Below are 23,404 nucleotides of genomic sequence, written 5' to 3'. Positions count from 1 at the left end.
TCTTGACCTCTCTGGAGACTTCTTGAATTTTTAAGGCACTTTCCAGAAAACAAATAGCAGAGAACAGGAGATGAGCAATTTAAATACATTTGTATGGATTCATTAGCAATAGGGTGGATCTAGTGTAACGTGGAATTTAGATGATTTAGAAAGGGGCTTCAGCTCATTTCCCACAATATTTATAATAATAACTGCCAACATTGCTCAAGATTTACCATTTGCCAAAGCTCTATGCTAAGTGATTTGCATGTTATAATCATCACATCAGCTTGATGAGGTTGGTACTATTACGATCCCCATTTTACCAGATAAGGAAACAGAGCTGCTGAAAGAATAGTCAAATTGTCTGCTTAGAGTCCACAGTTAGGGAAATTCAGCCCCAGCTGGGCCTGAGGTACTTAATGTTGTAGGGCAGCATTGTGCTGAGCAAGGAAAGATTCAAGATATAATCCTACAATCGTGAGGAGTATCTATTAATGCTAAACAATGGGCTGGAAGGAGAAACCAAAGGGAAAGGGGCACAGCCATGAAAATACATTTATTACATTGCATCAGAGGTGGTACCAAGAGCTAGGATAGACACAGAATTGAGATCTAAAGGAATTGGGCAAGGGGATAGATAAAGTTTCCATCTGGGGTGACCCTAGGATTTCTATTATCACAATAAGGATTTGACTCAGCTTTATGGGGCAGAGTAGTAATCTTCGGCCAATTTAAGGTCGTAAAATGGTCCAGAAATAACGATCAGCCAGGTAAATGAGTCATTTATTCATACAACCAGTAAACTGTTAAGGGTCTACTTTGTAGTAGGCATTGCTCTGGGCACTGAATAGCTATAAACTAAACTGAAAAAATCCCCATTCTTGTGGAGTTTTCATTCTGGTGGGGAAGAGAGAGACAATAAAAGAACAAGTCTGCATGCACATGTATAATGTGTTAGGGGTGGTGGGTGCTGTGAACTTTGTAAACCGGTCAAGGGGACAAGAGAGTCTGGAGAGGTTGTGGGGGCATCAGGGCAGGTGCCCTGATTTTGCAGAGATCCAGTTTCTGTAGAAACCAGAGGAAGTCATGGCCTGTGCCGCTGCGTGTATCAGAGGGAAGAGAGTGCCAGGAAAAGGGAAGAGCAGTAGTGAGGAGATCCCTGTGGTTGGAGTGGAGGGAGCAGAGGGAAAGTGGGAGGGGAAGGGTGAGGGATCAGCTGGGACAAGCCCTGTGGGGGCAGAACTTTGAGACTCTATAGGAATAAGGACTTTCATTAAACTCCTACTATATGGATATATGGAGCACTTCTTTCTGACTTTCTTTGAAAAATTAACATATTTCTTAAAAATAAAAAGGAAAAAATGCTTGCAATTTTATCATCTAACATGGCCTTTTTCAGTTTCATATGTTCTTGTCTAGTCTTTTCCATATTCATGCACATTTTATGTTTTTTTCATACTTATAAATACCTGTACATTTTGTTTGTTTTACTTAGTTTCAGATCATACTTGTTTTTTTGTTTGTTTTTATTTTTTAATTAAAATATTTTTAATTAATTTTTTATTGGCATATAGTTGATTTACAATGTTGCATTAGTTTCTGCTATACAGCAAAGTGAATCAACCATACATGTACCTATATCCACTCTCCTCCAGACTTCATTTCCATATAGGTCATTACAGAGCACTGAATAAAGTTCCCTATGCTATACAATAGGTTTTTATTTATTATATTTTATATATAGTAGTGTGTATATATCAATCCCAATCTCCCAAGTTATCACCCCTCCCTTTCACCCTTGGTAACCATAAGTTTGTTTTCTACATCTGTAACTCAATTTCTGTTTTGTAAACAGGTTCATGTGTACCACTTTTTTAGATTCCACATATAAGCGCTATCATATGATATTTGTCTTTCTCTGTCTGACTTACTTCACTCATTATGACAATCTCTAGGTCCATCCATGTTGCTGCAAATGGCATTATTTCCTTCTTTTTCATGGCTGAGTAATATTCCATGGTATATATGTACCACATCTTTATCCATTCCTCTGTCAATAGACATTTAGGTTGCTTCCATGTCCTGGCTATTGTAAATAGTGCTGCAGTGAATATTGGGGTGCATGTACCCTTTCAAATTATGGTTTTCTCTGGATATATACCCAGGAGTGGGATTGCTGGATCATATGGTAGTTCTATTTTTAGTTTTTAAAGGAACTTCCATACTGTTCTCCATAGTGGCTGTATCAATTTACATTCCCACCAACAGTGTATGAGGTTCCCTTTTCTCCACACCCGTTCCAGCATTTATGGTTTGTAGATTTTTTGATGATGGCCATTCTAACCGGTGTGAGGTGATTACCTCATAGTTTTGATTTGCATTTCTCTAATAATTAGTGATGTTGAACATCTTTTCATGTGCCTCTTGACCATCTGTATACCTTCTTTGGAGAATTGTCTATTTAGTAGATCATACTTATTTTACAGGTTGATATAAAGCCTTCTGAATAATCAATCTAATGGTTGCATAATATTTCAAGTGAATGTACTACTTCCTCTTGGACACTTGGTTGGCTTCCAAATGGTCCCTGTGACTGGTGATGAACAAACATTTTTCTAGCTTTGGATTATTTGAGAGCCCTTCCTCTTCCTCTTAATATTTACATAGTGAATTTGCATAGATATGAGGTATTTCTTGATAATCCCTATAGGTTTGAAGTTATGAGACTAATTACCTGCTGATGATAGTGGTCACCTTTTCAGAATAGATGCCTTCTGGCACTGGTTCATATACCGCCTCCACTATCTGCAAAACAAACAGACTAGAGTCATGGAAGTAAAGGAGCCACAGGTGCCTTTGAGTGGTGATACTTGGCCACGACACGAGTTACTTAACAAGCATCATAATTTCATGCACACATTTTCATCAGAAACAAAAATATCCCAGCAAATTAAAAATTAGCATTAATTAAACAGTTCTTGAGCATAGAATTGTATTCTTCAAGCTGAGTTAAAGTTAACCTCAGATTCATAATAAATGATGTGTAGGATAATACAATATGCTAGATTGAGGGCAGTTGAAACCACAATTAAGAATAAAAGACCAAAAGCAGTTTGATATATTTATTTTTATAATTTTCTATGATAAATTGAAGACAATTATAAGGGGAAATGTGCCATAGCACATGATGTAGATCTAGAAGAAAGGAGGAAAAATAAATTGGATCATGTGGTTAATAAAACAATGACTGCTTTTAAGTGACAGTTTTATTAAAATCACAAATGTTCCATTTAAGAAGAAAAGGAATGGTGTTTTTGGCCCTTTTGTCTTCCAAGGTTGCTTACTTTTGTGGCCAGGGAGAGCATGTTTGTGCTGTAGAAGGGAGGATTCAGAGTCACCATCTGATAAAGGATGCAGCCTGCTGCCCAGACATCAGCCTTCTCCCCATACGGCTCACTCTTCAGCACCTCAGGGCTGAATTAAAATAAGGATGTTAATGCACAATGAAAAAGGGAGAAGTCAGTACAGAAAAAAGTTCAATTTTCAAGCTATAGTTGGAGATATAAGAAAAAAATGGAAACTCGATCACCATTTCAAGTAAACATATTAAAATGTATCTTTGAATTCTCTCAGACTCAGGTGAATCAAGAAGCACAACAAAGCAATTCTAATTTCAGCAATAAATGTCAATAAACAACTCCTATTAAATGTCCTTTTACTTCCAGAAACAACTACCCCTCCATGGCAGACGGAATGAGTGGCCCCAGTTCTCACTATTCTGGAGATTTTGAATATCCCACTCCTTCCTCTTGGAGGGCAGTGTTTGCTACCCACTCCTGCCTTTGTTTTTGTTGTGTTGGCCAGTGGAATGTGGAAGTGGCAGTGCAACAGATCAGGGCCTCAGTCTTAACAGGTGTTGAGTACTTCCATTTGTCCTTACAGGAGCTTCTGTCCAAAAGAATATCGTATCCCGGGTAGCTAGGATAGCTCAGCCTAGGCCCAGCACAAGACACATGGAGCAGATCTGCACACATAAACCTGCAGCCTGAAGGAGACCCAGCCCAGGAGACCCATAGACCTGTGAGTCTGACAATAAATGCTTATTGTTGAATGCCACTGAGATTTCATGGTGAGTTGTTATGCAGCATTATTATGAGCAAAACTGACATCCTTTTGCTATTCAATGCTAGCTTATAAAGTAGGAAGCAAGACCATATTTATTTAAATATGTGTTGCAGAAAATGACAACTTCCATCACGTTCATCTCTTCTGAAATATCATATCTAGTCCGAATAAGGATGCTGTCAGCTTTTAAATGAAGTTAAGCTGTGAGGGTTTATGGGTTTGACATTTTTTTTAATGTGGAGGGGTGGGTAGTTCCCTTGGATATTTTGAACTGATAGAAGTTTCCTCTCTCATATTTGTAGACTGAAACTCAGCAAAGTGTTAAAAGCGTTTAGCACACACACACACCCTAAATTAAGTAGTTTGATGATTCAGTTCTAAAGTATGTATTTAGGACTGTGTCCAACCCTCTAAATTATTGGAGTAGGAATTAATGGTTAACTTGGGCAGTGGATTAAGATATAAAGAAACTCATAAATTGGCATCAGTACAGAGTAAGTATTGGCTGTTAAGAATAACCAAGGATTGCAATTCTTGTGAGATTATGGAGAATGATTCCTGGTTTGAGATTTACATTATGTATTTACAGAGGAAGTGTGATTTCAAGATCTCTCAGTTAAGCATTTTCATAGGTACTGTCTTTGAGTTCAATAATATGGCAATGGGGGAATCCGAGGTGAAATTTCCAGGGCTCTACTGGTCCTAAGTGTATAAAAGTGTCCCCTGTTGTCACTCGATCAACTGCTCACATTTAAAAATGCCATAAAAGGAAAAAAATGTCTTCAACAAAAAAATGTCCTTGGCTCCACACAAATGGCTCATGTTTTAATCTACTGAGAACTCAGAAGATTTGTTTCATATTTCCAAAAGCTCATGAAGCAGCTGCTGTGAGTGCTCCACCCATTGCCCCCTAAGATCTCTTTTCCATTTCCTGTTTCCTGTGTGATTTCACTCTCAACAGCCAGTGTCTGTACTTCTCTGGAGGACAGCCTTCATTTTTCCTCAAAAGATAACTACTCAGTGTAGAGGAAAACTCTTGTAAGAGTAGAATTTACTTAGTTTATTTTTCTCATCATTCCATCTCTTCCTTCATCTCACTAGAGACCACACACTCCTTTCATCACCACAGGCATGCCCCTTTGCAGTATGGCTGTGCCGCTCCTCCCAATAAAAGATGGAGTCTATTTTGTACCCCTTGAATCTGGGCTTAACCATATAACTTGCTTTGGCCAAGAAGACATCAGGAAAAGTGATGCAAGGAGAGAATGGAAAAGCACTTACTCTTTGTGGCTTTCTCTCTCTTCCTGCTCTTGAAAACTCTACGATCACAAGCAGGTGATTGAGCCCAGGTTTGTCTACTGGATGATGAGCATCACATGGCTCAGTTACCTCCAGCACTCCTACCTATGGCCACTGTACCACCACATCCATCAGTGAAGCCTTTGAAAACCAGGTGACCACAATGCACAGGTGAGCCCAGACAACACAGATAAGCAATCCCAGCTCAAACCAGCCCACAATTTGCCAGCGCACAGTATATTGAGAAGAAGAAAAAGGTTATTGTAACAATCCACTAAGTTTTGAGGTCCTTAGTCAAAGTTAACTGACATGACAGCTTTCTTCAGATTCTCAAAGCTGTCCATGCCTCCCTGAAAAAGACAGAGAATCACTTCTCTGGAAGAGAACAAGAAAGGGCAATAAAAGACAACACAGTTGCCAACTATCACTTTGCTTCTGGGCTCCAACTTCAAATATTCTGTAAGATAAGAGTTTCATAATTACAATTAAAAGCAATGGCAAACACAAGACAGAGTCTGATTTCCAAAAGCCACACAAAATGTTCTGTTATGGTCTAAATTGTGTCCCCCCAAAATTCATGTGTTGAGTCCCAACCCCCAGTACCTCAGAATGTAACCGTATATACAGATAAGGCCTGCTTGAGCTGATCAGAGCTGCCTTTGGGGTGGCCCTAATCCAGTATGACTGGTGTCTGTATTAGAAGAGGAAGAGACACCAGGAGTGTGCGAGGAACGACCACGGGAAGAGGCACGAAGAAGGCGGGGCTGGCATTTGCAAGCCAAGAAGAGGCCTCAGAGGAAACCAAACCTGCCAACATCTTGATCTTGGATTTCAGCCTTCAAATAAATTTCTGTTGTTTAAGCCACCCAGGCTGTGGTATTTTTTTTATGGCAGCAGGTTCTATGAAAAAAAACCTATTCATGTGTTTTTCATCTTTAAAAAGAACCCAGCCTTTGGGAAATATGGCTAAAGTAATGATTCAATCACTACTTATTTTGGTGATTATTGTTTAGAAAAGCATTGAAAAATAATTCACTGTCTTGTAATAATTTCCAATTTCTCCACTTAAGGTGAGCCCAGCCACATTTAAAGAAATACAGAGTTACAGCTAACAATGCTCACTTAAGAGAAAGAAGTTAAATAGTACAGACAGACAGACACACACACACACACACACACACACACACTAAAATGGGTTTTCTCGGGCTTCCCTGGTGGCGCAATGGCTGAGAGTCCACCTGCCTATGCAGGGGACACGGGTTCGTGCCACAGTCCGGGAAGATCCCACATGCCGTGGAGCGGCTAGGGCCATGAGCCATGGCCACTGAGCCTGCGTGTCCGGAGCCTGTGCTCCGCAACGGGAGAGGCCACAACAGTGAGGGGCCCGCGTACTGCAAAAATAAATAAATAAATAAAATAAAATGGGTTTTCTCTTTCCCAATCAAAAATATTACTCTGTATTTTAAAAACTGGATATTCCTATGTGATTTGGTCATCTAAAATATTTTAATGGTAAAGTAGAGCATAATTTATATGATATTTAATAAAAATAAGGGCTTTTCTGGTAAAGATTAAACATATGCAATTAAATGTGTAATACATTACAGCCATTATAAGTTGTACTTCAATTAAAATATTATCATTTTTATTATTGCTGACCTAACGTACATGGTGACTATATTTAATAATAATGTATTGTATACTTGAAATTTGCTAAGAGTACATCACAAGTAATGTGATAATTGAATCTTTTGAAGTAATAGATATATTAATTAGCTTGGTTGTATAATCATTTCACAATGTATACAAATATCAAAACATCACATTGTAAAACTCAAACATATACAATTTTTAATTGCCAATAATACCTCAATAAAGCTGGAAAAAATTTTAAGTGAAGCCAGGGATAGTATAGTTAGGTAGATGGCAAGGACATTCTTTACTTACTACTATATGTTAATAAATAAGTCAGCATAGCTCATAATCAGCAGCCTTTGAGAGGGGGCTGGAGGAAAGTTTATCTAAATACTACCTCTGTTTTAAAAAGGCATAAATTTACAAACTGATAATGAAAACAATGTTGAAGAAAGATGAGGAAGGGAGGATGCTTAATATAATTTTTTAAAAAGACAAACTGTTTAGATTTTTAAATTCCATTAGTAGTCCCTCACTGATGTGAACAATTAGGTTGCTAATTGCCAAAGATTCTTATTTACTCATTATTGAGGTAAACACAGAAAGTATTGAATCTAGATGCTTTTCAAAACAGTTTAAAATATGAACATTTTGCTATTTCACAAATAATTCAATACGATGATGGTTTATGTAAGTTGGGAGGGGGGACTTCTTTCCTTTAAATGCAACAAAGTACATTTACAAAGTAAATGAAATGAAATGATATGTTAAAAGGTTCTGAGTGTAGACAGTATATTCTTCTTTCCTACAGTGGTCATGTTGTCATTTTTGTTAAAAGTTTGATTATTGTGCTCATTTTGTCAGCACATGTACTTAAAATTAGAATGACACGTGAAAATTAGCATGACCTCAGCACAAGGATGACATGCAAATATGTGATGCATTCCATATTTTAGAGGCAGTAAGATGACAGGCAAAAGATGAGGACTATACTCTAGTTAATAAAGTTGTTTCCCATAAGGGTAAAGATTAACAATTTTGATACTGCTATACATGTATACCAGAATTCAACAATTAAGTAAATGAGTGGCAGATGGCAGAAGCCAGGTTTCTCACTATTGGAGTGGAAGAAAGGTTACAGATAAGCAAGGGAAGGAGTAGGGGCACTCTAAAAGGAGGTAACAGATTAGAGTTGGAGACAACAGTATAAACCCATGTTTAGCTTAATATTAATATAGATGGTTACATATGAAAATATTTATAGTTATGTGAATATACACAGGTTACTATGCACATATATATCCTTGTTCTGTCAGATGAAAAGGCCTAGAATTGATGACTTCCTAGTAGCAATGAGCACACTTAGCACCAGATCTTGGTTTTTAACACCATTCTCCAATAAAAAGAATTAGGACCATTGGAGAAATGACTGATAATAGGACTGGGGCAAGAAATATACTAAATGAACCTGGAGCATCTTATAGTTCCAGAAAGTTAGTCTAAAGAAAAACAAAGCACAATGATGGGGGTATGCCAGAGGGATATGGAAGACAAGTCAACCAGCTCCCAATGGCCAAATGTAGAAAGGTTTGAACAACAAAATAAAGTATTGTATTAGTCAGCTTGGGCTGCCATAATAAAATACCAATAACGGGGTGGCTTAAACAGAAATAAACAGGAATTTATTTCTCACAATTCAGGAAGCTGGGAAACCCAAGAGCAAGGTGCTGGCTAATTCTGTCCCCCAGTGAGGGCCTTCTTCCTGGCCTACAGATGGTTGCTGCGTCCTCACATGGCAGAGAAAGAGAGAGAGAGAGATTGAGCAGAGTTTCTGATGTCTCTTCTTATAAGACCACTAATCCCATCATGAGGCCCCTGCCTTCATGACCTCATCTAAATCTACTTAACTTTCCAAAGGCAACAATCTCCAAATAACATCATATTGGGGTTTAGGGTGTTAACGTATGAATTTGGGAGTGGGACACAATTTGGGAGTGGCCCGCTGAAATTTTTATTAGATTTTAACCCAGGGTATAAAATAATTATCTGTGAGTCCATACTGATATAAATTTTAAAAAACCGAATAAATAAACAGGAGGCAATAGACAAATCTCTTGAAAAATGACAAATAATTTATGTGGAGACTCCACCTTAAAGAGATGAAGCATAACTCCCTACTCCTTAAGTTTGGGGTGCATGTAGTGACTTTCTTTCAAAAAGTACCTTATAGAAAGAAAAAAAAAACAGTAACTTTACAGTAGAGAGACCTGATAAACACTATCTCCAGCCAGCTGATCAAGATTAACATCAACAGTGTTAAGTCATATTGATAGTATGTACCCATGATAAGATAAGAGAATGGCAGTTTACACCTGTGATCTTCCTCCCCAAACATATTCCAGTCTAATTATTAGAAAAATATCAGACAAATCCCAATTGAGGAAATTCTATGAAATTCTTAACCAATAATTCTCAAAACTTCCAAGGTCATTAAAAACAAGAAAAATCTGAGAAATTGCCAAAACCAAGAGGAGTCTAAGGAGAAATAAAAGATTACCTGGTCAACAAGTATCTGTAATATTAAGATGATAGGGTTTTTATTCTTAGAAGAAAAGGTATATGATAAATTGAAAATGAAAATATTTGAAGCAAGAAAACAAATCACTTCTATCAAGTATATCCATCCATTGTGCCACCAATTAATCTTATTATCAAACATAGAATGCTAAAATTACAGGCTATTTCCTCTCCTATGTTACATATACAGTTGACCCTTGAACAATGCAAGGTTTAGGGGTACTGAGGTAGGAGACAGATGGGCCCCTGGGCCAGACGACTGGTGTCTGTCAAGTGGAGTAAAACTGAAGCTTTGTTCTCACCCAGACACTCCAAGGACAAAGCTAGTGGCAGAAGCTGAGCTCTGCTGAACTAAATAGATAAGATGACCACTCCTGAGGTCAAAGAAAACTTCCTGTCTGCACATGCAAAGGAAGGCTCCTTGGGGGTCAAAAAGGGAGGGGGCGCCACCCCATAATAAATGTGGACATACACCCACAGGCCTCTGTGGTGGGATCCATCTCAACAAAAAGTTGCACATGCATCTTGGGGAGGGTCCTAGGACTGGTCAGGTGTGGAAAAAGAAACAAGATAATTAGCCAAAGGTAAACAAAGACCCAGAAGGACTGTCCTATATACAGGATTTAAATCACCTCTTTTCTGTGCTCCTCCTCATTAGAGAGGACTCCCACACCCCTTCTCTCTGGGTGTGTATTTCTGCCTAGCTTCTGACTTAAGTAAAATAAACTGTTTCTTTGTGTGCTCTCGCATACATTGTGCTGTGTCTCTAATAATAAACTTTGTACCTGTTTTTACAGTTTTTGCCTCCTTGAAACATTCTTGCTTTCAATGGGGGTAAGAGACAGGAGAATTTTGCCTCTAGCCACTAGCCCCTGGTGAACTAGCGGCTAGGGTTCCTGGTTTTCATCCAGGCTACCCAGGTTCAATTCCTGGGCAGAGAACTAAGATGTCTCTTCAGGACTACTCATTGCTGTCTCTCCGAGATCAGTACGACTCTCCATGCAGTTGAAAATCCATATTTAATTTATAGTTGGTCCTCGGTACCCGCAGTTCCGCACACTCAGGTTCAACCAACCATGTCGTGTAGTACTGGAGTAAAAACTCCAGTAGTGAAGTGAAAAAAACTAGTGAAAAACTCATGTCTCTGAAAAAAACTCTCATAGATCAAACCTGTGTTGTTCAAGAATCAACTGTATACAACATGTCATCAAAGATTTTTAATTTTTCCTTTGAAGTTTATATACTACCTCCTCTTTTTTAAAGACTTAATTTTTTAGAGCACTTTTAGGTTTACAACAAAATTGAGAGGAAGTTATGGAGATTTTCAATATACTTCCTTCCCCCGCATCCCCTTTCTTTTTTATTCTCATTAAGAGCAGGCTTAAATCGGCTCACACCTGGATTATCACAAAAGGCTTACTCCCTTAAAAGTGTTTTCATTTGTTGATTCACTGAACAATTATTTACTAAGCACCTACTATATGCTTCTCTTTCAGAGAGTTTTGTTTTGAAAGAACAGAGAAAAGTGGGTCAGTAGCGGGAAAAGAAAGGGAAGAATATGAGTTTTTGTTTTTTAAGATGGGAAAAAAATGTCAGTATGCTAGTCAATTGCTAGGAATGAGTCACTGGAGGCAGAGAAATTAATGATGCAGAATTGAGAGGGCTTGTCTGGAGAAAATGGTCCCCTCTAGGGCTGCAGGAGTGCAGGCCATTCAGGGGCATGGGGCAGGCAGCTGGGAGGACATGAAAGCAAAGCCTGTGGAAGTTCTCTTCTGAAGTAGGGAGCAGAGTCGCTAGTGTAAAGGTGAAGTTCAAACTCCTCCCTCTTGCCATTAATCCAAACCTTACTCGGTCAAACACCCTCTCCACAGAAGCCTCTGCACACACTGATTTCCCATTTCACTAATCTCCTGATGCCCCTTCAACCATCCGTGTCTTCCGCCAGGCTTGCTCTGCTATTCCCCATCTATGTGGCAGCAGAGGGGAGTTGTGATAAACACCGGATTCCATCAAAACACAGATTATTTGCCATTCATTCATTAGTACTGTGAATAAAAAATGTTGCCTGTCGTATCAGCAAACAAAGGATGCTGAGGCCATTAAGCCCTCCGCCACTACCACTGACCCCTAGGGTGAGCCCTGAGGGGACCCAGGCTGGGAAAGAACAGGACACTGGCCCAAGATAGCTAAGGTGTATATTAAAGGAATGATTTCAGTAAGTTCAGACTCTTGTTCTTCCCATACCTAGACAAGCACTAAATTCCTTAACTTGAGATGTCTGGTTTTCTTTTATTAACAGTAATCTTTGATGTTCCGACTATTTTGCAAAAACCCCTATATATCCTGGCTCCTCCCTTACCTCTTGGGAGCAGTTGCTCAGAAATATCTGAGAGGCTGTCTTCCAGGCTGAAGTCCTCAGTTTTGTGCACCAAGCAAAACATAATTCTCAACTTTTAGGTTGTGTATTTTTTTCAGTCAACAGTACAAAACTTGAAAATATATGTCACTAGGTAGGTGATAGCAGCAACTAAGGAAACATAATTTTACTCATATGACAAGAGCATACACAGCTTTTGTTAACTGTATATGAACAGATATGAGAAGAGGCCTTGTTAATTGGGGAAGTGCCATATGCGTGACTACCTTGCCAGTGGCCAACAATTTGGTTAGAAATGACCTAGACAAAAAGCATTCAAGTTAAGACTGACCTAGTTCAAACTCTGACACAGATATATATAAAGGCATAGGAACTTCTACCTAGCTATTTTTAATTTAGTGGTCAAGAAAAAAATCTGGTGAAAATGAAAATTTCTTTAGAAAATGAGAAATTGATCACCAATGAATATTCCCAGTCATTGGATTTTCCATATATTGATAATTATTTTGCTGTTAAAAATTCTTTTGCTTTCTTATTTCAAGTTAATTTTTAGCCGATTATATATGCCCTGTGTTATATGAATTAGGGAGAAACTGGAATTTGAATGTCTTAAAAAAAGAGGGCTGGGGCCTCCCTGGTGGCGCAGTGGTTGAGAGTCCACCTGCCGATGCAGGGGATACGGGTTCGTGCCCCGGTCTGGGAGGATCCCATATGCCGCGGAGCGGCTGGGCCCGTGAGCCATGGCCGCTGAGCCTGTGCGTCCGGAGCCTGTGCTCCGCAACGGGAGAGGCCACAACAGTGAGAGGCCCGCGTACAGCAAAAAAAAAAAAAAAAAAAAAAAAAAGAGGGCTGGTTGAATAAATTATGATTTATCCAGACAATAAAATGTAATTCAGATATTAAAACTGAAGGTACAGGAAAGCATTCGTTAACATCAGTGTGTGTGTGTGTGTGTGTGTGTGTGTGTGTGGTTTGCATAAGAAAGGATTTGATATTGGGATACCAAGTTGTCTTCTGTGAGTTTGTTCCCCACCTCAGGATTAGTAGGATTATGAGTGTTCTTAATGGAATTTTTTTCTTTATTTTCAGCAATGAGAATCGTAAAAATTAATAAAGAGAAACCTAATATAAATAGAGTCAGGAGACCAAAGTGGGGGTTCTCACACCCTCTGATGACAGCAGAGCCCAACAGGAAGAAGAAAGACTCCTTTCCTGGCCAGGATTCAGCCAATGACAAGCCCTGGACTCTTTGTTTCCTGCAGTCTCCTGACTTCCTTTTCCTCCCTATTGTTGCAATAAAAATAGAGGTGAGGTTTTTTCCCCTCTCCTGAGAACAAGGAAAATAAAGGGAACAGTGAACAGGCTAGAGAAGAAACAAGCCTGAAAGAGTTAATCACTCATAGTTTTATTTTAACTGTTACTGATCTGTAGTGTCTGTAAATAGATTTGTACTTCACAAAGCTAACCTATCACTCCCTAACTCTATGTAAATTACATCCTGCTCCTGGTGTTTACATTCTCTGCACTCCTTTGTTACAAATCACCCCTGTAGCTTTTCAGAAAGAAAGTCGCAGGCGGATAAACCAGAGATAAATGGACCCAATTACTGGGCTGCCTGACGCCAGCCATGACTATTTTGAAATAATGTAAGAAGAAGAAAAATGCAAGACCTTCACTACTTTGATCCTTATCATATACCCCAGACTGCGAACCCCACCTATAAATCCTCTCCACTTCCCCAGGGAAGGGGCCACAGTTCTTGAGGCACTAGCCTGATGTGTTTTCCCCTTTGCCTGGCAAAGGAATAAAGCCATCTCTCTTATCCTCTAAAATCTCTGTCTCCATATTTCTGTTCAGCATTGGTGCACAGAAGCTGAGAGGTCGGCAACACTATGAAGTGTTCTCCTTCCCTTTTCGTGTAGAGACCTGCATGTAGCTTGCTATGTCTGCAGACCTCAAACAGCAATTCCCTGCTGATCCCAAATAAACCCATCTTTGCTGGCAAAAAAACTAAGTCTTTTTGTTTCAGGTAAACATTTTGGTGGCCCATATAGGGATCAGAGAAGCCTCCTGACAGCTGTAAGGATGGTGAGCAAACAGCTGTGGTACCCTCAATTGAGCCCACTGTTACTCACTGCCTGTCTCACCAACCTTGGAGGTTGAAAGTACATCTTTCTCCTGGATCCAAGCTCAGGCCTTCTTTGCATTTGAAGCTCTCCAGGCTTTATTTAGGATCTCTTTAAAGGTTTCATCTTTTTGGTCAAGGCCCTGTTCTGTGAGTACTTGTTTGGCACTTGGGTCTGATTTTGAGATTCAACTATTTCACTGAAACAGGCCAGGATTTTCAACCTATTCCTTTGGGAACAGGGGTTGTTTCTCTGAAACGGTGCTGGGGTTTTTCAGCCTTCAGCCTATTCCTTTGGATGTCTGTGGAGACTGCCTAAAACAAAAGCCTCAGTCAGGCTCCTCCTTAGGACCAGCTGGGATTACCTTGCAAGCTGTTTAAATTAAACTACTTGTGCTGTAAACTGTTTAAGCTGTTTGAAAATTGTTCTTTACTCTAGAGGAAAAACCTCTAAGAAATGGGATTCCAGTTATCTAAGTATTTTGAAGATGTCTCCCCCATAGGGACTCTGGCCAATTTTATGTTTAAAAACCATGGCCCTTCCTCATGCACATTTCTAACTAAATGGACTGACCTGACCAAAGGCAATTTAGAACGTCAATGGCCATTATGGGGAATTTTGAAATCCTCAAACCTAATTTCCTTAAATCCAGATTGGACTACAGTAGCTCAAAAATTTCCAGAACTAAGTGGAATGCTGGATTTAACTGGTATTTTGAGGCTTCCCAATGTTATCAAGAGTCTCGAATTGCCTCTTGGTAAAATAAGATTTTAAGATTAACTAAGGCAAACAAATGATAAAAAGATAAAATGGCTCCCAGAGTCTGAGGTTCCTCTCCCTCAGCTCCTTTGTCTCCCTCTGATGACATCCTGTCTCTCTGTGTTCTATGCTTCACATGCCTCCTCTAGACCTTCAGTCCCCCCACACTGCTGTAACAGAAACTAGATGAGACACCCCCCAGGTTGTTAGCTCTTGTTAAGCCCTTATTCTTTCTGCTTTCCCCCCCACCTCTTTCTTGTTTAATTGCACTCTGAAAATGACTGCCTTCCAGTTAAAGTTGTACTGTGCACCTGGTGTTCACTTCTCCAAGATAACACTCCCTAACACTCCTTTCCTTTGTGAGCATTCTTCATTCTAGAAAGAAGGTCATGGAACAATAACTTCAAGGACCACCAGAACCACCTGATGCCAGCCCTGATGATCTCAGTGTCTCCACGAGGAAAGAAAAATGCAAGACGTCATCAGCCCCGATCCTTACCTACAGCCCTATTTTCCACCCTGAAACTATAAGACCCCTTCCTATTTCCCAGGAAGAGGGGCACAGTCTTGAGGGTGTTAGCCTACTATGGCCTCCTTTGCCTGGCAAAGCAATAAAGACACTCTTTTCTACTTCTTCAAACTCTGTCTCAGCGTCTCTATTTGGCACTGGTGGACAGAAGCCAGGTTTTGGCAACAATACTAATTCTCTCACCAAACTTCCCTTTTCTCTGAAACTCTCCCCTCTCATTTTTCCTCTGAAGTTAGCAGAAATGGTCCCTTTTATATCAAGCCTTCTGAGAATCCAGAGGCTAAACCTTTAATTTCTTATATTCCCTTGACTGAAGCTGAGAGCCATAGTCAAGGATTTTCCCAAAGTAACTAAAGATCTATACAGATTTGCTAAGGGATTTAATATAGTCATTCAGACTTATCAACCTGGTTTCCCTGATTTATTTCACCTAGTTCATGTGCTTGTTGGTAAAGGCCAGGCCCAGTATTGTATGAAAATTGCCAATTGGGAAAGTCCTGAAAGGTCTCTAGAATTACAACTGGGAGCCTAGCCCCCAAACTTATTATATGATCATGCTTAGGCAATTACTAGGTGACTTCAATAAGCAATTTCTAGGGCTTTTCCAAAGCCTGTTGATCAGAACAAAATTCAGGCTTGAACACAAAAATCTAATGAACCTGTTTATGACTATTATAATAAACTTCAGACTGTTTCTAAAGAAAATTCTGGTCTTCCTTCAGATGATGATTCTACCCTAGTAGCTTTTAAATCTATGTTTATTAATGGGCTAAACAGGGACTTTTCCCTTTTAGTAAAAAGGACCAGGATGGAATGAGAAACTATGTCCACTCCAGATTTAGTTAATGGCAAACCAGCCCTCTTGTACTCAAATGGGTCACCTTCAAGGAAGGTCGCCAAAATTCTTACTCTTCCACTCTAGCAACTGAAGGCTTCTAAATGAAACCAAAACCCTTCTGGTTTTTGCTACTATCACAAACAGCCAGGACATTGGAAAAATGATTGTTACAAATCTACACTTTAGGTGTCTTCAGCCCTCTAACCAGCCTTTCCATCATCCTCCCAATTCTCAGTGATGGGGCTGTGAGGAACTATAGGGCCTCTTCCCAATTCTTCTCCTTAATTGACTTGGAGAAACATTTTTCCACATTGGGGAAACATTTTTCCAGATTCTGGAAACATTTTTCCAGATTGGGGATGAATCTCTCAGGCTGACACTAGAGCCACACTCTTGGTGCTGAACCCCACTACTATGAAGCAGCCCCTGCCTTGGAGTACTAAAACACTTCAAATAGTAGGATCTCTAATTGAAGCAGGAAAGACAGGGCTGGGCCCAAGGACAGCCTCCTCGTGTACAGGCATTAGGCAGTCCTGCACATTTGTCTCCTGAAGCCACCATACAAGAGCTGTTTTCCCTTAAACCATCCCTTACTAGTCGAGCACCACACGTGGAATGTCGTACAGGGTAATCAGCAACCTGTGCATTTTGATTGCACGTGCTCTGCGGTTTTCATGGTCAGAGTTTCTTGCCCAGATACTACAAAGTTGCTGTTTTAGATACCATTCCTCCATGCCTCATTAAGTGCAAAATAAGGAGGTGGCTTTGCCTTCTGCCTAATGCCTAGCATGAGGAGGCTGTCCTTGGGCCTGGCCCTGTCTTTCCTAACTCATAATGAACCTCAAGAGGTTCCTGTCTCTGAACCTATTCCCTTTTGTTTAGGCCCTTTGAAAGATACACACCCTTTTCTCCTTAGTTCCTCCACTCCTACACATTTATTAGGCCTAGAATTCTTAGAGAAGTAACATGCTGGAATTTCTTTCTCCTAAAAGGGGGAAATAGTGCTATAAATGGACAGTAGTCATCAAAGTAACTCTCCAGGTGAATTAAATGACCCCTCTACATCTTTTATTTGTTCCATCTCTTATGGTACTAGAGCAGGTTCTGGAAATACTGATCATTTGTCTCCACCTCCCGTCAACATTCAAACAGATCCCTTGAACTAGGGCACCTACCAGGCACCGGTGGGGGACCACGGACACCTAAGGGGACGGGAGGAACCCCCAGCGACCGGGTAGGACATGGGGCATGGGGGGAGTGAAGGGGGAGGAGAAGTGGAGGCAGGACGAGATTGGCGCCCCTGAGGGGTGGCTGGGGGAGGGGAAGGGATCCCACACCCAAACGGGAAAGTTGGGGAACCATTGGAGGGCAGAGGATCAAAAGAGAGTGTGGCTAGATTTCCCCTGCCCACTTGGACCCCCAGGAACCTGTTGAGGTCCTGGGCCTGATCCTTTGTTCACCGAGGTCCCCTCCAGCCCTGCAGGTCCTGAGGGAGTGGGAGGGCGGGAAGGGGGAGCAAAAGTAAAGGTCAGAGCTCCAGGACCCACAGTCCTGAGGGGTGGCTGGGGGAGGGGAGGAGTTCCTACACCCAGTGGGACCCACCCATGGTTAGGGATCCAGCTGTGATGGGGGAGACCCTGGGGGAGACAGTGGGGGAGGGGTGTGAAGGAACAGAAGGGAATGGAGCCAGTGCTTTCCCTGTCCACTTAGGCACTGGGGAGCCTGTTGGGCTCCCGGGCCTAATCCTCTGCCCTTGGAGCCTCCCTCCTAGAGTGCAGAGCCCAAGCGTCACCCCTGCATCCCTACTCAGAGCCCTACCTCTACACTTGGAGACCCCCTCCAACGAGCTGGGCCTAAACCCAATCCACAAAGCCTCACTCAGGGCCCCACCTCCAAACTCTGGAACCCCACACTCCAGAGGCCCACCTTTTGACTTGCTGCCTCTCCCCTTTTGCGGAGGTCCTAAGCAGAGGGCCTGCCCCATGCTTGAATGTTGCCCCAGCCCACCCAAACCCATGCCCCTGCCTAAGTTCCATCCCCTGCCTAAATTCCGCCCCCATAGTCAGGGCTTTTTTTCTTTTTTTCTCCTTTAGATTGGGGTTCTGTTTTACCTTCTTGATTCATTGTTGTTGATTCTTTTATATTTTTATTTTTCCTAATAAATGTTTTTTTCTATTTTATTTTATTCTTTATATTTTGTTAGTGATCTCTCCTTTTGGCTTGTTCCCCCACCCCATCCCCCGCTTTTTTTTTTTCATTTTTCTGTTGTGGTTTTATCTTAACTTGGTATATTTGTTTCAATTAGAGTTTTAATTTTCCTAATATATTTTTTATCTTTCTAATTTTATTTATTTTTTTATTCTTTGATATTGTACTGCTCCTTTTCTTCTTTCTTTCTTCCTTTTTTTTTTCTCTTTTACTGTGCCACAAAGCTTGTGGAATCTTGGTTCCCAGGCCAGAGGTTGGGCCAGAGCTCCTGTGGTGGGAGCTCCAAGTCCAAACCATTGGAGAAAGAGAGAACCTCAGATCTCAGGGAATATCAGTCAGAGTGAGGCCTCCTGGAGGTTCTCATCTCAGCACCAAGACCCAGCTCTATCAAACTGTCTGCAAACTCCACTGCTGGATGTCTCAGGCCAAACAACCAGTAAGACAGGAATACAGCACCACCCATCCAAAAAAAAAACCAAAAAAAAAAAAAAAAAGAAACGACAAATAAATTTGTTACAGATGAAGGAACAAGGTAAAAACCTTCAAGACTAGAAAAATGAAGACAAAAGAGGGAACCTACCTGAAAAAGAACTCAGAGTAATGATAGTAAAGATTATCCAAAATCTCGGAAACAGAATGGAGAAAATAGAGGAAACATTTAACAAGGATCTAGAAGAACTAAAGGGCAAACAAACAGTGATGAACAACACAATTACTGAAATTAAAAATACTCTAGAAGGAATCAATAACAGAATAACTGAGGCAGAAGAACAGATAAGTGAGCTGGAAGATAAAATGGGGGAAATAATTTCCAGGGAGCAGAATAAAGAAAAAAGAATGAAAAGAATTGAGGACAGTCTCAGAGACTTCTGGGACAATGTCAAATGCACAAATATTTGAATTGTAGGGGTCCAGGAAGAAGAAAAGAAAAAGAAAGTATCTGAGAAAATATTTGAAGAGATTATAGTCGAAAACTTCCTTAACATGGGAAAGGAAATGGTCAATCAGGTCCAAGAAGTACAGAGAGTACCACACAGCTATCAAAAATTAAATACAAAGAAAAAATATTAAAAGCATCAAGGGAAAAGCTACAAATAACATACAAGGGAATCCCCATAAGGTTGACAGCTGATTTTTCAGCAGAAACTCTGCAAGCCAGAAGGGAGTGGCAGAATATATTTAAAGTGATGAAAGGGAAAAACCTATAACCAAGATTACTCTACCCAGCAAGGATCTCATTCAGACTCAATGGATAATTTAAAACCTTTACAGATAAGCAAAAGTTAAAAGAATTCAGCACCACCAGACCAGCTTTACAACAAATGCTACAGGACTTTTTCTCTAGGCAGGAAACACAGAGAAGGAAGACCTACAATAACAAACCCAAAGCAATTAAGAAAATGGTAACAGGAACATATTGATAACTACCTTAAATGTAAATAGATTAAATGCTACAATCAAAACAGACAGGCTCACTGAATGGGTACAAAAACAAAACCCATACATATGCTGTCGACAAGAGACCCACTTCAGACCTAGGGACACATACAGACTGAAAGTGAGGGGATGGAAAAAGATATTCCATGCAAATGGAAATCAAAAGAAAGCTGGAGTAGCAATTCTCATATCAGACAAAATAGACTTTAACATAAAGACTCTTATAAGAGACAAAGAAGGACACTACATAGTGATCAAGGGATAAATCCAAGAAGAAGATAAAACAATTGCAAATATTTATGCACCCAACATAAGAGCACCTCAATACATAAGGCAAATGCTAACAGTCATAAGAGGAGAAATCGACAGTAACACAATCATAGCAGGGGACTGAAACACTATGCTTTCACCAATGGACAGATCAACCAAAAGGAAAATAAATAAGGAAACACAAGCTTTAAGTGACACACTAAACAAGAGGGACTTAATTGATATTTATAGGACATTCCATCTAAAAACAACAGAATACACTTTCTTTTCAAGTGCTTATGGAAGATTCTCCAGGACAGATCATATCTTGGGTCACAAATCAGGTCTTGGAAAATTTAAGAAAATTGAAATCACATTAATTATCTTTTTCTGACAACAATCCTATGAGACTAGATATCAATTATAGGAAAAAGACTGTAAAAAATACAAACACATGGGAGCTAAACAATACACTACTAAATAACAATGAAATCACTGAAGAAATCAAAGAGGAAATTGAGAGATACTTAGAAATAAATGACAATGAAAACATGATGACCCAAAACCTTTGGGATGCAGGAAAAGCAGTTCTAAGAGGGAAGTTTATAGCAATATGATCTTACCTCAAGAAACAAGAAAAATCTCAAATAAACAAACTAACCTTACAGCTAAAGGAATTAGAAAAAGAAGAATAAAAAAACCCTAAATTTATCAGAAGGAAAGAAATCATAAAGATCCGATCAGAAATAAATGAAAAAGAAATGAAACAAACAATAGCAAAGATCAATAAAACTAAAACCTTGTTCTTTGAGAAGATAAACAAAATTGATAAACCATTAGCCAGACTCATCAAGAAAAAAAGGGAGAAGATTCAAATCAACAGAATTAGAAATGAAAAAGGAGAAGTAACAACTGACACTACAGAAATACAAAGGATCCTGAGAGATTACTACAGCAACTATATGCCAATAAAATGGACAACCTGGAAGAAATGGACAAATTCTTAGAAAAGCGCAACCTTCTGAGACTGAACCTGGAAGAAATAGAAAATATAAACAGACCAATCACAAACACTGAAATTGAAACTGTGATTAAAAATTTTCCAACAAACAAAAGCCCAGGACCAGATGGCTTCACAGGCGAATTCTATCAGACATTTGGAGAAGAGCTAATGTCTATCCTTCTCAAACTCTTCCAAACAATATCAGAGGAAGGAACACTCCCAAACTCATTCTACGAGGCCACCATCACCCTGATACCAAAACCAGACAAAGATGTCACAAAGAAAGAAAACTACAGGCCAATCTCACTGATGAACATAGATGCAAAAATCCTCAACAAAATACTAGCAAACAGAATCCAACAGCACATTAAAAGGATCATACATCATGATCAAGTGGGGCTTATCCCAGGAATGCAACGATTCTTCAATATATGCAAATCAATCAATGTGATACACCATATTAACAAACTGAAGGATAAAAACCATATGATCATCTCAATAGATGCAGAGAAAGCTTTCGACAAAATTCAACACCTATTTATGATAAAAACTCTCCAGAAAGTAGGCATTGAGGGACTCTACCTCAACATAATAAAGCCCATATATGAGAAACCCAAAGCCAACATGGTTCTAAATGATGAAAAACTGAAACCATTTCCTCTAAGATCAGGAACAAGACAAGGTTGTCCACTCTCACCACTCTTATTCAACATAGTTTTGGAAGTTTTGGCCACAGCAATCAGAGAAGAAAAAGAAATAAAAGGAGTCTAAATCAGAAAAGAAGAACTAAAACTGTCCTTGTTTGCAGATGACATGATACTATACATAGAGAATCCTAAAGATGCTACCAGAAAACTACTAGAGCTAATCAATGAATTTGGTAAAGTAGCAGGATACAAAATTAATGTACAGAAATCTCTTGCATTCCTATATTCTAATGATGAAGAATTTGAAGGAGAAATTAAGGAAACACTCCCATTTACCACTGCAACAAAAAGAATAAAATATCTAGGACTAAACCTACCTAAGGAGACAAAAGATCTGTATGCAGAAAACTATAAGACACTGATGAAAGAAATTAAAGATGATACAAATAGATGGAGAGATATACCATGTTCTTGGATTAGAAGGATCAACATTGTGAAAGTGACTCTACTACCCAAAGCAATCTATAGATTCAATGCAATCCCTATCAAACTACAAATGGAATTTTCCCCAGAACTAGAACAAAGAATTTCACAATTTGTATGGAAACACAAAAGACCCTGAGTAGCCAAAACAATCTTGAGAAAGAAAAACAGAGCTGGAGGAATCAGGCTTCCTGACTTCAGACTATACTACAAAGCTACAGTAATCAAGACAGTATGGTACTGGCACAAAAATAGAAATATAGATCAATGGAACAGGATAGAAAGCCCAGACATAAACCCCTGCACATATGGTAACTTTATCTTTGATAAAGAGGCAAGAGTATACAATGGAGAAAAGAGAGCCTCTTCAATAAGTGGTGCTGGGAAAACTGGACAGCTACATGTAAAAGAATGAAATTAGGACACTTCCTAACACCATACACAAAAATAAACTCAAAATGGATTTAAGACCTAAATGTAAGGCCAGACACTATAAAACTTTTAGAGGAAAACATAGGCAGAACACTGTATGACATAAATCACAGCAAGATCCTTTTTGATCCACCTCCTAAAGAAAAGGAAATAAAACCAAAAATAAACAAATTGGACCTAATGAAACTTAAAAGCTTTTGCACAGCAAAGGAAACTATAAACAAGAAAAAAAGACTACCCTCAGAATGGGAGAAAATATTTGCAAATGAAGCAACTGACAAAGTATTAATCTCCAAAATTTACAAGCAGCTCATGCAGCTCAATATCAAAAAAACAAAAACCCAATCCAAAAATGGGCAGAAGACCTAAATAGACATTTCTCCAAAAAGATATACAGATTACCAACAAACAAATGAAAAGATGCTCAACATCACTCATCATTAGAGAAATGCAAATCAACTACAACGAGGTATCACCTCACACCAGTCAGAATGGCCATCATCAAAAAAATCTACAAACAATAAATGCTGGAGAGGTTGTGGAGAAAAGGGAACCCTCCTGCACTGCTGGTTGGAACATAATTTGGTACAGCCACTATGGAGAACAGTATGTACGTTCCTTAAAAGACTGAAAATAGGGCTTCCCTGGTGGCACAGTGGTTGAGAGTCCACCTGCCGATGAAGGGGACGTGGGTTCAT

The 23,404-nt window shown here is 39.6% G+C and overlaps 1 protein-coding gene across 1 annotated transcript in view; it reads right to left on the bottom strand.

The window, feature by feature from the left end:
- Positions 1-23,404, bottom strand: part of NEK10 (NIMA related kinase 10) — a 319,052-nt gene that overhangs the window by 138,083 nt on the left and 157,565 nt on the right. The window contains 2 exon segments of the mRNA XM_082637719.1: positions 2,717-2,787; positions 3,327-3,456. Of these exon segments, the coding sequence (XP_082493845.1) occupies positions 2,717-2,787; positions 3,327-3,456 (201 nt within the window).

This window comes from Mesoplodon mirus, assembly GCF_964341445.2.
Source record: "Mesoplodon mirus genome assembly, chromosome: 12".
Taxonomy (NCBI): domain Eukaryota; kingdom Metazoa; phylum Chordata; class Mammalia; order Artiodactyla; family Ziphiidae; genus Mesoplodon; species Mesoplodon mirus.
The sequence above is the reverse complement of the archived record's forward strand: the minus strand, read 5'-3'. Positions and strand labels throughout refer to the sequence as shown.